This window comes from Syngnathus acus, chromosome 2 (assembly GCF_901709675.1).
Source record: "Syngnathus acus chromosome 2, fSynAcu1.2, whole genome shotgun sequence".
NCBI classification, from domain to species: Eukaryota; Metazoa; Chordata; class Actinopteri; order Syngnathiformes; family Syngnathidae; genus Syngnathus; species Syngnathus acus.
The window spans coordinates 23072183-23084608 of record NC_051088.1 but is presented as its reverse complement, the minus strand read 5'-3'; the positions used below and the strand labels follow the sequence as shown (position 1 = coordinate 23084608).

General features: G+C 49.3%; 1 protein-coding gene and 1 long non-coding RNA gene across 5 annotated transcripts; one reads left to right on the top strand and one right to left on the bottom strand.

The window, feature by feature from the left end:
* Window positions 1-1475: 1475 nt before the first annotated feature.
* On the bottom strand, window positions 1476-11835 carry LOC119117665. 2 transcript variants are annotated; one of them, XR_005096572.1, is made up of 3 exons: window positions 11568-11835; window positions 8528-8696; window positions 1476-2074 (listed from the first exon to the last, which is right to left on the bottom strand). It is a non-coding gene; the product is annotated as an uncharacterized LOC119117665 (long non-coding RNA). The 2 variants fall into 2 exon arrangements; XR_005096571.1 differs by lacking the exon at window positions 1476-2074 and adding an exon at window positions 5085-5217.
* On the top strand, window positions 3043-11566 carry LOC119117651 (chemokine-like protein TAFA-3). 3 transcript variants are annotated; one of them, XM_037244063.1, is made up of 5 exons: window positions 3043-3533; window positions 6835-6941; window positions 9818-9967; window positions 10368-10492; window positions 11066-11566. In XM_037244063.1, the coding sequence occupies exons 2-5, from the start codon at window positions 6836-6838 to the stop codon at window positions 11075-11077; spliced, it is 393 nt and encodes a 130-aa protein (XP_037099958.1). In that variant the 5' UTR covers window positions 3043-3533; window position 6835; the 3' UTR covers window positions 11078-11566. The 3 variants fall into 3 exon arrangements, with proteins under 3 accessions (XP_037099958.1, XP_037099950.1, XP_037099968.1); XM_037244055.1 differs by having other exon boundaries at window positions 3045-3529; XM_037244073.1 differs by lacking the exon at window positions 3043-3533 and adding an exon at window positions 6523-6679.
* Window positions 11836-12426: the final 591 nt, after the last annotated feature.

Genomic DNA, 12426 nt, shown 5'->3' with positions numbered 1-12426 from the left:
GACACTCCATTAGGTACATCACAATTTTAAGGTGTACCTAATAGCTTTATTCATTTTGTACGTGTCAAGAATGTGTATTTGACTGCTTGCTCTTTATTTTGGGGGACATCAACACATATACACAACATAAAACACATGCATATTGTCATATAAGGCAGATTTGTAAGTTTTCATGCCCAAAAACATAAAAACAAGGAATAAAAACACCAGTCAAGTTTTAACATGTTTATTAAAATGATAATAATAATAGTCATAATAATAATAATAAAAGTAAATTTTAAACCAGCAATCTAATGTGAAATTGCAGTAGATATAGAATAGATCTTTGTCATTGTCACACATGTACAACGAAATTTAAAAAGTGCCAACCGATCAGTGCATAAATAAAAAATAAATAGAATAGAATAAAAAGATAAAAAAATACAAGGTAAAAACTCACAGAAGAACATACACAGACATAATCATCCCTTTTTAGCGGCATTTAATGTTATGGTTGTTTGTCTCTGTGTGCCCTGCGATTGGCTGGCAACCGGTTCAGGGTGTCCCCCGCCTACTGCCCGATGACGGCTGGGATAGGCTCCAGCACTCCCGCGACCCCCGTGGGGACTAAGCGGTTCAGAAAATGGATGGATGGATAATAATAATATAATAAAATAATAATTAATAAAAAATTATAATAATATAATAATAGATATATTGGATAACAATATTTAGGCGTGTATATGCATACACGTTATTTAAAAACTACTGTGTTATAAAATAAAGATTACCCAAAGAGAAGCATAATCTCCCCGCTGTTGCATAACGGCGCATCCTTTCATGCAATAAAGTTAGCCGTTAGCTTGGAGAAAACGAACACAAAAGAAGTGGTGTTTCAGTGTGTGGTTCTTTCTTTCCTTGGCAAATCGTTTATCTACATTCTGGCTCACGTTGCTTCACTGAACTGTTCACGCAAGGAGGCGCAACACGTTCACTGACTGATCCGTTGATCCACGGGAAGGCAGTTGACCCATTGCCTCGTCCGCGAAAGTCAGGATTGGTTCCCTCACTGATCCGTTGTCGCGATGAACTGGAAATGCAAATCCGCTCAGTTGGTAAACAGGAAATGCAATCCACGACTCGTTCGTGAACGGGAAGTTACGTCATTTTCTTCTTCGTTTTGTTCTACAGCGAGGTGGCACCAGCTTCAATGGGCATTACCGACACCTACTGGTTGAAGTCATATGAACTGAAAAAAGAACGAATCACTTTAGGAAGTGATTCGTTCACTCGTTCACTGAAGAGATTTGTTCTTTTGAACGAATCCGTTCACTCACCTTTTGACGACGATTTTGACGACCGGCTCAAAATCTTAATGTCATTAAAGGTATTCTTTTTCCTTTATTGATCTGTAGCAGTTGTTTGTAGAGTCATAGAAATTTCAAGAGCAGTAAATAAATATTGGTACAAGTCTCCTGCGAGACGCGTTTTCCTGCTTCGGTTTGGTCGTAGAATCCGTGTTTCATAAAGTACAGTCACTTTACAAAAACTCTTTTACCGATCTCTCCTTTCCTTTCCGTCCGGCTTAGTTGTCTGTCTTTGCCGCCGGCCGTCTCCGATCTATCTTGCCTTCCAAGCCTTCGTGGTGGCTTCGAGTGGTGTCGGTGGACAGGCTACCCCCCTAATCCCGAACCGGTGGGATTGGTTATGCGCTATGTGAACTGGCGGAAGCCTCAGTGCGGACATGTGGGCCTCAAGATAACAGAGTCACGGCGGGAAGAGCTCCTTGGAAGGCGTGAAAAGGCAACCCGACCCCGCCGGGATGGGTGGCATTTGCACGCATGTCGGCTGCCTCAGCTCGTCCTTTGTCAACACGCTCGCTCGGGTTGGCCGGCGACACCCGCAGGCATTTTCAGACGCCAAACGCAGACCTTGGTGGCAGTCTGTGTCCGCAAAGATAGGGCGTCCCCTCCGAGAGGCGCTTTGCTTTGTGACCGCATTAGCGCCGCATGGACGCGCGCGACTTCAACACGGTCCGGCGTTGCCGAGAGCCGGCCAGAGTTGTCCGATGAATTTTGTTTGTCGTCCGAGTCAACTGCAAAACAGCTCAAAGTTAAGGACCGCACGCTGGGCCTCCGGAGACCCCCCCGAACCATTTGCCGCACGACACACACTCACATTTACAGTCGTCAAAGAGCCAGCAATGTGAATTCGGGGTGACATCCCGCACTTTGGAAGCACCGTTTGACTTTCATTTATTGTTCTTCTTCTTGCTAAAATGTATCTTACAAGGCGTATCCTTTTGAATGCAGAGCTTCTGACGCGTCAGCCGCTCGGCTTCTTATTACTTGCTTTTATTTCATTCCATCTGCAAGATCTGGAGTTTAAAGGGAAAAAAAACAAAACTTCGATTGGTTCATTTATCAAAGGCAGTAAGTTCGGTTAAAAAGCGGCGCTGCCCTCGGTAACCGAGACTTTATGTCAGATAACAGCAGGGGGCGACCGACCGACAGACCGCCCCCCCCCAAGCGCTCTCTTTCTCTCATCTCGTCTTTTCCTCATTTTCAACCAAAGATCTAACTGTTCAAAGGGATTAATTCGTTCAAAGCTGCAAAGATCATGAAAGGCAGTCCCGTTCCGCATTGCTAATGGATGGAATGCTCTCGCGTGTCTGAACGTGAGCCTTTCTCCAGACTCTCATTAGCGCTCGCGGCAGCATACGTCATTAAATTTGCATTGCAGACATTCTAGACACATCTTCACTGGAACGGCCTCCACCAGTTCGAATAAAATTATTATATCGTTTATGAATACTATAGAACTTAACGGTTTTAAAGTCGAAAGCAAAATTACCCCACACGTGGACAACACTCAAATGTTGAACATCATTCAAATAAAATGTCCATGATGCACACCTAATACAAAGATTTTTAACATTCAGTTCATTTCACTGGGGAAAGTTGATCGCTCAGTCCATGCATCGAACTGTACATTGATTGACTGCGGTTAGCTGTTTTGTCATAGGGCCGCTAGAGGGCGCTGTTCCCCTCGCTAGACTATGGGCACCGACAGTCGCGCACAGTCAGCCTCTCACTCATCCTCATCTGCAGGAGGGCAAACAAGCAGAAGCCCCGTCTCTTCGGAAAAGCAGCACGCATCTGTCAGGACTGTCCCGTTCCGTCGTTTGCAGGAAGCGAGAAGGATTGTGCACGCAGCAAAGCCTGATGAGCGGCTTGAACTCAGCAGATATTGCCGTCGGACTTGATAACTAAGTTTGTCGCGCTCCCATCCAAAGAGGAAGGGACTTTTTGTGGGTGGACCTTTTTTTCCCCCCTCCTTCTAAGCGGGGAAAGCAGTCGGTGGGTGCCCAGTCGGCGTCTCTGCAGCTCGCCTGGCTTTGGAGTCGAATGTTGATGTCGCTCCTCGCCCACGTACGTCAGGCGAGCGGGGATGAGAGCGCGACTTCCTTCGCGGAGAGCGCAGCAGCTATGAGGACACAAGTCTGCTCTCGGGGTTAACAGAACCAGACCACACCGCATCGCACCAGCAGGTAGGTAGGGGGGGGTCACACATGGATGCATGGGGCAAAGCTCCATTTTGGGCGCCGTGACGTGGAAAGTGACTAGAAAGTTCGTAAACAAGCTGTCGCTCACTTCGTTTTGTTATTTTGAAGCGGAGCCACCAGTTGTTGTGCTTGAATGGCAAATCTCTACTTTTTGGACTGAAACGGAGCCCCTTGTGGTGACACGGCTAGCGGCACTTTGAAAGATGAGGTAACGGGATCCACGCTGAGCTGCAAGCGCGCCTTGGGTGTCCAGTGACTTTCCCCGTGCCCGGTCCCAGTCTGCTCAGGAGGTCGAGCTGACAGTAATACGAGCGAGCGCTGTGCGGGAACACGGATCGCATCCTTAAGATGGGTTTTCTTACTAATCCCCTCCTAATATGACCAATGATGGAACATGGCCGCCGTGCAGATGATAAAATGTACATATTCAATGAATTGTGTTCTTGTTAAGGGAGCAGAAGTGGAAGTATTTTTCTTTGACCCGAGGTAGTGTGCGTGTGTAAGAACGCCGCAGCAACAGATGCTCGGCCTTAGCATTACGCTAGCAGAACAGAATTTTTGGGGAGAAAATGTTGACTGCCACAATGCTGCTTGCGAGCTGAGTGCAATTCATGGCCACCACATGGTGCAAAAAAAAAAATCATTTACAGCTGATTATGAAGGCAAATTTCCAAGCAAGATGATGCTGTGGCCGTGTTTGTGGAGGGCAAATCAATGCTGACAATATAGGGGCAATTACAAAAGCACTTTGAAAGGCAACCTAGTGGAACAGACCCACCCATGCATGAATAATGTGTGTGTGTTTGTGTGTGTGAAGTGAGCAGAGGAAATGTTGCGTTTGGTTGGTGCGGCGAAGCTGTTTGTGTTTGCTATCGAGCGAGCGCCGATGCGGGTCTGAGCCAGTGTGTGTGTTTGGGCACACTGCAAAAGATGGATTTCTGCTCTATTGCTTTGAAGCAGTCGCCAAGAGCTGCCTGCTGAGTGTTCCTGCAACGCCAAGCTTGTCTGGCAAACTCTCGCTCTGCGCTTCTCCCTTTTCTTTTTACAAAAGCCGAGATGAGCGCACACTGGTGGAAATAAGAACATGGATGTTTTGGTAGATTTGAGAAAAATTGTATTCCCTGTCGCGGCCTCCTTCAGGGATGCTCGATTTCCCCGCGAAATGGGTCCGATGGCTCTCGCACAGCGCTCGATGCCCCCGTCGAGTTTTTTTTGCAAGCGCCTCTCGCTCAGTGTGCCCTAATATGCCGAGCGAGGGATTTGGGAGATGAGTGAAGCTGTGAACAATTTCTGTCCGAGATTTACTCTGCTGATGCAATCCGGTCACGAGCGGTGCGGCTTTTACAATCACTGCAAATACGTGAATCCAATTTTCAGCGAGAATGTCACATCTGCTTTCGTCTCCTGCTGCATTTAGGATGATGTTAGAAAACAAAAGGTTGACATTGGAGCGATACACAACTCTTCATTTGAACAGCAAAGTTGCGCAATGGCCGATGGCACTCTTGCGGAGACGGGGACAGTGTTTAGTGTGTCGGCCGGAGGAATCCTCGCCAATAAACACTAGTATCGTCAGTCTGTCATGCTTTGCAAAGATATCGGCGGCGAGCAAATCCTCCAAAGTCAAATTACAGAGAGTGTGGCTAACATGTGGCCAGATGGAGGGAGCGGATCTGCACAAGCAAAGCAGCCGCAAAAGGTCACAGTCAGGCTCCAGATGTCAATATTGGGCAGGCTGGATGCAGGATTCATCAGGAAATCCACCCTGTTTGGAACTATGCAACCCAAAGGACCTCTTTTGGACGGCGCTTTAGTTCTAATTTTGTCCCAATTAAAGGTCAGCCCACAAAAGAGGAAAAAACAAACGATAAGAGTTCTCTTCTGAGCACGCAGCAAAAATGAACGAGAGCCAGAGCAGGGTCGCTCTGGGGCCAGATGGGGCCTCGTCCAATCAAACGCAAGACGACAATGAAACCGCGCCACTCTTCACTCCTTTTTATCTGCCTCCTCAGTTGCTCTCTGAATTTCTGCCCTTGTCACTTTTTCGTTCAGCTATGTCCAAGATGCTTGTCCCAAGTTCCAGGTGTGGAAAAGTCAATCGTTGGAAATGCTGCGGCCGGGCCGGGATGAGACGGGAGGGGCAGGAGAGATGAGCTGTCCAGAGACGGATGCATGACATCCAACTATTTTGGGCCGATGGCGAGCGTGTGAGCCTCAGCCAAACCTGCCCGCCGCGCCCGCACAGACAGCGAGCAGTGCCAACGGAGAGCGCCCGAGCAGATGCTTGATTTAGAAAATGATTCTTGCTTCTAGGGCAGGGAAATGGCGCTGAAGTTTTGGCAAACAAGATGAGAAAAGCTCTCCATGTTGGAATGAAGACCAAGCCGCCGTGCCGTGCCATCGCAGCAATTCTCGCTGGAGATTCAAAGCAACAAGAACCCGCCACACGTGATGGTGTTGGGCACACCTGACCTGGATCTGCACTGTCAGCAGCCGCACTCCTACGACCTATTTGTAGTGACATCCTGACTCTAGCTTCAGGTGAAAGCAGTTCCCCAGGTTAGCAGAGGGAACGAGAGAGAGCAATCGGGGGGAGGGAGTGTGACCCCCATGGGTGGAATCCAGCTTTGGAAATGTGTCGGGGCCGCACGTGATGGCAGGAAGAGGCAAAAGCTCATTTGAAAGATCCAACGTCAAGTCTGTGATGTGCATTCTGATGGAGTCTGACAAATAAGAGCATGACCAAGCGCATGCAGGCACCCGACTTGGACTTGGCGCCGTTTTAGCCACGCCCACAAAATCTGGATGCGTATATTCCAGTATAAACGTATATTCGTTTTTGAACGAGTGTTGCTGCGGGTTATTATTGTGCAGGGACATCTTGAATCTCTTTCCGCTGCAAACCTTTGGGAGGACAAACGCGAAGCGGCGCAATCGAGAGGAGGCTGACGAGGCGTGAGGGCGGGGGGGCGCATTCCAACGGGACTAATTAAAAGAAAGGAACAGACTGCACAACTCATCTGAGAGTGGCTCGCTTTCTCCAACAATCACCCGCAACTCTTTTTCTCTGTCATGAAAGCAACATCGGAAGAGCCAGCGTGGGTGGACGGTGCCGAGATCAAAGCGTCTGCTGGAGTGTGTTTGTGAAAGGCGCCGACGTTTCAAAAATTTTCGTAGCGTAGACATTTGATTTAATGGAATGGCCTGCACGCATCTCCTTGGCCTTTTTCATGTGGTCACAAGTATTTTTGGATGTCTCTGACAAAGTGTGTGTCCTCTTTTTGTGGCAGAATGCGGGAGCCCTGTCCGTGCGGAGGTGGCGGCGGCGTCCGTGCGTGGAGCCTGCTGCTGTCGATCTGCCTGGCCTCCTTGACGCACGCGCAGCGGAGTCACACAGGTATCAGGTGATGGCTGGCAAAGAAGCTCCATCCTTCATGGCAAGCCTTTCTTGCCTCACGTTGCGCTCAGTCCGTGGAGGGAAACCTCGGTAGCACGACACCATTAGGCGCTTCGTCCAACTTTATTTCCAAATCAGACATGAAGTTTGTGCAAAGTTGCACATGCGCGCGAGCTCAGTCAGTCGGGAACGCGGTCCGGTTGTTCTCGGGTGAGTGCGCACAGAGCGAGTCCCACGGGCCGGGCCGGCCCGGCATGCATTGGCTCGTCAAATGGGCTCCCCGCTGGGATGTCGGGAGACAGGCTGTCGGCCCGCTTTGGAAGCTGCTCGGCACTTAAGTGACGCTGTTTGCGTCTCCCACCGCGTGGCTCCATATGGCTGGATAAAAAATTCAAATTGAAAATGACACGTGAACGTTTCATGCTGCTTAGCGGTCGCTCAGCAAGTGCTTAGTGTGTGTGTGTGTGTGTGTGTGTGTGTGTGTGTGTGTGTGTGTGTGTGTGTGTGTGTGTGTGTGATGGACGCCATTGAGTCTTTTTTGTTTTGATGTTACAGCCGCAGGAGAGTCCAAGTTGTTTTCCAGCTTTGGTGACAACACCACGCACGTCTTGAAAACAATCTTGTCTTTTCAGTCCTCCTCCATTTGCTCACTGTACTTTGCAGGAGTTGTACTAGCTCCCGACTTTTGCTTTATTTCACGGTCAATAAAGCTTGAAACTCCAATCAGGTGGCACAGCGTGAATTCCTGCTGGGGGCAGAGGCAAGCTTTTTTTTTTTCCTTTCCCTTTTCCTCCTCAACATGGCCTGCTTTTTTCCTTGGGCAAGACACTTCACCCCGCTTGTCGTTGACGCCCACCAGAGTCTCAATGGCTCTCGCCTTTCCTCCCTCTGTCCTTTGGGACGTAATCCTTGGCGCCGAGCACCCGAGCGTTTCGCCGCATATGCTGCACTCTTAGCCAGGCGGCGTTTTTCCGTGGCCGGCATATGCTTCGCGGGGCAACTTTCAGCAGATTACTAGATTAGAGATTAACTACGTGGGGAGCTAGTTTTGCCCGTGACAGCGTCTGTGTTTACCGATGCGCGTGCTTTTCCGGCTCCCGTCGTGTTTGCGGAGCTGTCGGGTCGGACCGAGCCTCTCATGTTGCCTAAATTTGCTTAAGAGGCTTTTATTTTTAGTCTTTTGCTGTTGTGAGTTAAATAAAACAGCCGTAATGCAGCCTCACTAATCCTCTCAGGCACAACTAATCCTTGGAGAACACCACTGTAAATACTCGGTGGCTTGCGTTAAGGCACAAATCACCCGCACTGAGCGTTTGATGCTTATTTTGGCTCAAATTAATTGAAATCTCGCCCCCCCCCTCTCTCGCTCTCTCTGCCTCAACAGGCATTCCGGAAATAACGTTGCTATACTGTCTAAATACTGTTTTAGCATTTGTATGCGTGCCACTGTCAGATTAGGGTGCAAAAAAGGGGCGTGGCCATGCATATTGCTCCAAAGAAGGGGAGCGATGACGCGATAAAAAAAACAATTCTTCATTCACATGCTCCAAAAGAAGTAGAAAGAAGTCAAATACTTATTGAACTACCTGGAGTAAACCTTGAAAGGCCTTGTGGTGAAGCACTTGATCTGTTTGCAGATGCCGGTGAGCGCCCGTCGGCGTTGAGTGGCGTGTGCGTTGCGGCGTACTCTTCAATCTTTCACGCAGCGTAAACAGGATGAGAGCGCGCCATTTATCTCCATCTGCACCATGACACCTACACAAAAACAAGAACTCACGCTGACACACACACACACGACTCGTGACTTGTATTACACAATCCATTTTGTCCAGCAGCGGCAACGACGACGACACAATGTTCTCCCCCGGCGCGGCATAATGTGACTTTTCTCCCCAAATTAAGCGTTTCTTTGCATGGTCAAGGAAATGACAAGTGTCCTCGAATATGCGCATATCTTCACTCTCCTCGCTAATGCCGCGTGGATTCATGCGCACGAGTCCAACGCATCAGGACGTTGGTCGTTGCTCTCGTGGAGCGCTCGACTGTGTGTTCCCTTTTCTCGGCGCTGATTTTCTTGGCAGGCACCCTCGCAGAATTTTAAGGTACCCCGTGTTTACGATTCATAACGGATGGTCCCGTCTCAGTGGAATGACATCTCATCATTAGCAAAAACGCAAGGATGCCGACGGGAGCGCGCACACACACACGCTCGCTACCACGTGTCATCTAATTGGCTGAGCAAGTCCGAGTGCGAGTTGCACTTACAAGAGGAACATTTGCTTTCTCAGCGTGGCTCAAAATGTGGTCAAGTGTCTGTTGTATTTCGTTTTCACATCCATAAGACCCATCAAAGTTTGTCAAGCGCCATCCCGTGGCATCATCTGTTCTCGGAACGAACGAACGTCGTTGCGACGGAGACTGACGTGCATAATGAATTGGCCGTGATTGGCTCTGTTTCAAAAGGTCAACCGAAGTGATCCCGTGGGGGTCATTAGTGTGTACCCGCCGGCTGCAGTCGGCCGCTAAGCTCCTTCCAATGCCAAAAAGAAAATAAATGAGGAGAAAAGGACTTTTCTCATCTATTTCTTAGGACGCAACTGTGACATTTTTATTCTTCCCCTGACCTCGCATTGAAGTCTGCTTCTTTGTTTCGCTTATAATACGACGTCTGGAAATGTACGAGCGAGTGAGAAAACACAAAAACTGAGATGGCAACGGGGAGAGGCGGCTTCCTTTCTTTGCCCGCCCTTGAAACGTCGCATTTCAAATCATGCTCCGTGTCGACGGACGGCTTTGTTTCAGAAGCAACGTGCTTCCTGCCAGAGCAACGTTCAGAGCAACGTGTGTAGCAGTGTGTGTTTGTTTGTGTGGCGCAGTGCAAGTGAAAGCCGGCACGTGCGAGGTGATCGCCGCCCATCGCTGCTGCAACAAGAACAAGATTGAGGAGCGATCTCAAACGGTCAAATGTTCCTGCTTCCCTGGCCAGGTCGCCGGCACCACTCGGGCCAAGCCCTCTTGCGTGGATGGTACGTAGATCAACAATATCTGATCGATCTCCCTATCTCTCTCTCTTTCTCTCGCCTCGCTTTTGATCCGATGTGGCGCGCAAATCTCACATCCCGCCGATTTCCAGATGCACGTCTGGCCTCCACTTGTGTCCTTTTGGATTTGTTTCCACTCGAATACGCAAAGGGTGGCCCGTGCGCCGATGATACGGCGGCGGGACCCTCGGCAGCCACGTCGTCATCAATAATAAAGGCAGAGCGGAATTCAATTGCACAATGTGCGCCTTGAATATGAATATGAGTTTACCCAAATCAGCGCCGCAGAGGAACGTAATCCTCGTGAAGCCGAAGGGCGCCGCTCGTCCGTACCGAGACGCAAGTTGGATTTCTCGCTTGCGACTGACAAACGTTTTTCCACCAGCCTCCATTGTGGGCCAGAAGTGGTGGTGTCAGATGGAGCCGTGCATGGAAGGCGAGGAGTGTAAGGTTCTTCCGGACCTCACGGGATGGAGCTGCAGCACCGGCAACAAAGTCAAGACCACCAAGGTCAGCGTCCACGCACTCTCCACAGATCTTGGCATTTCTTGAGCCTCGTCGCTCGCCCGGTCCAGCTTGGCCCGACCTCGGGGGTGGTGGCGGCTTTGGAAATGGATTTTTTGCTCAGGGAATGAATTGAAGGCAATTCTTAAGGAAAGCCTCCATTTGGAAAAGTTCTGTACGAGACAAAAGCAAAGGCACGCTTCTATCGGTATGGTATGGTCCGCCGGTAAGAGCGAGGTCATTTTGCGCTGCTTGCATCCAAATCCTTAATCAATGATTCATGGCCAGATGATGAAAAGCCTTGCTTTGTTGTTTCTTTCCTCCTCGTCGCGTGCGGCTAGCTGAGGTCAAGATGCTCAGGCACCCGGATCAATATCACCGCACGCATTCTTATAGTCCCATTAAGCCCAGCTCGTAATTGAAATTGACGATGGGCCGGAGAGCCAAGATGGCCGCCACGCCCCAAAGGCGGACTGCCGTCTGCTTGACGAGAAACATCCGCCCCGCCCCCAAATGCTCCTCCTCCACTCAGGACTTGTCGCGCTTCAGCATTTTGAGCCGCTTCTTTCTGTTTTTTAGGTGACGCGATAGTCGAAGAAGACGCCTTTGCTGATGAAGATTTGCCCCGAGCTAGGAACGGCGGCCGCCGAGGCAGCCCGGACTTTTGCGCGGCCCAAACTTGCGCTCGGCCGCAAAGGGCCGCCTGACGCCACCTCCCGGACCGAGGGAAGCGGCAGCTGGGCAAAAGTCCTTTTTTTCCCCAGCCAGCCAGACAGACAGACGTATTCTCCCCCGTGGCGTTCCGCAGAAACACGGCCAATGGTTGGCCTTTGGATTTCGAACGCCATCAAATTGAACATTTTGTCAAATTGTGTCCCCCCCCCACCTCTGAAAAAGCGCCGCCTTTGTAGGAATTATTTACCTGAACTAGTTTGTGGTTGACCACCTTTTTGTTTTTCTTCTTTGTGTTTAAGCTCAGATTGCTATCACGTGAGATGTTCTGCTCTCCATGTCAAAATGGTGCGTGTTTTCAAACGTATTCTAGGCAACGAATAAAGCCTCAAAAGCCAAGGGAACATACCTCCGTCTCTCATTGACCACCTGCACTTGCGAGGCGACTTTCTGCTCTTGTTTGCCCTCATCTGCCTTCCAGAGAGGGAACCCATCTTCACCACAAACAAAAGAGACGTCAGAGTGGGCAGAGCTGAGATGGGGAATCTTACGGGATGGACGACTTTGCTGAAAAGTCTCACGATTAGCATCAGAGGCGGCAAACACTCCTGTCAGACAAGGAAAAGGGAACAAATTAGAAAAATTGCAGAGCCTGGCACTCAGCGTTCTTCACGGGAACTCATGACAACAGCGCAGCGGCGGTCACTGCAGGTAATGAGCTCCATTTTGCATAAGCATCTGAAAGTAATTGACAGCTGATCGTTTTGGATGGAGGCTGGGAGCTGAAACAAAGTTGAGGTATAAAAGGAAAAGAAAAGACCCTTTGTGCCTCAAACGCGTCATTCTGATTGGAGCACTGTCATACTTGTGTTTGTGCGCTCGCTCGCGCTCATTTAAAAATTTTTTCACTGTCAGCCTAGCCAGCATGTCATCCGTACCTTTAACGTTGTCACGTCGTGGCTAAGAATAATAAGTAGGCAAGCGCACCAACCCAAAGGCACTCAACGTCTCATATCGACGCAAGGCAGATGCAAAAAAGGCCTCAGTGTTTGAGTCCGGTCCCAAAAGTCAGCAAAACACAAATGCTGAAAAATATTTGTCAGTGCTTGATGCATACAGCCGATCTCAAACTTTTCTCAATGTGTTATTGTTTTTTCTTTTTCAAACGCAGCTCTGAATTCACTTTCCAGGGTGATTTAATACATCTTTTTCTTCATAGATGCTCTTTTTTCATTTCCTTCAGCAATCTTTATTTGATCTTAATCTTA

Excerpts from the sequence above, each read along its gene's own strand:
- LOC119117651 (XM_037244063.1), top strand. The coding sequence starts at position 6,836 with ATGCGGGAGCCCTGTCCGTGCGGAGGTGGCGGCGGCGTCCGTGCGTGG. Across the intron at positions 6,942-9,817 it reads CGCGCAGCGGAGTCACACAG|TGCAAGTGAAAGCCGGCACG; the intron begins GTATCAGGTGAT and ends TGTGTGGCGCAG. Across the intron at positions 9,968-10,367 it reads CAAGCCCTCTTGCGTGGATG|CCTCCATTGTGGGCCAGAAG; the intron begins GTACGTAGATCA and ends TTTTTCCACCAG.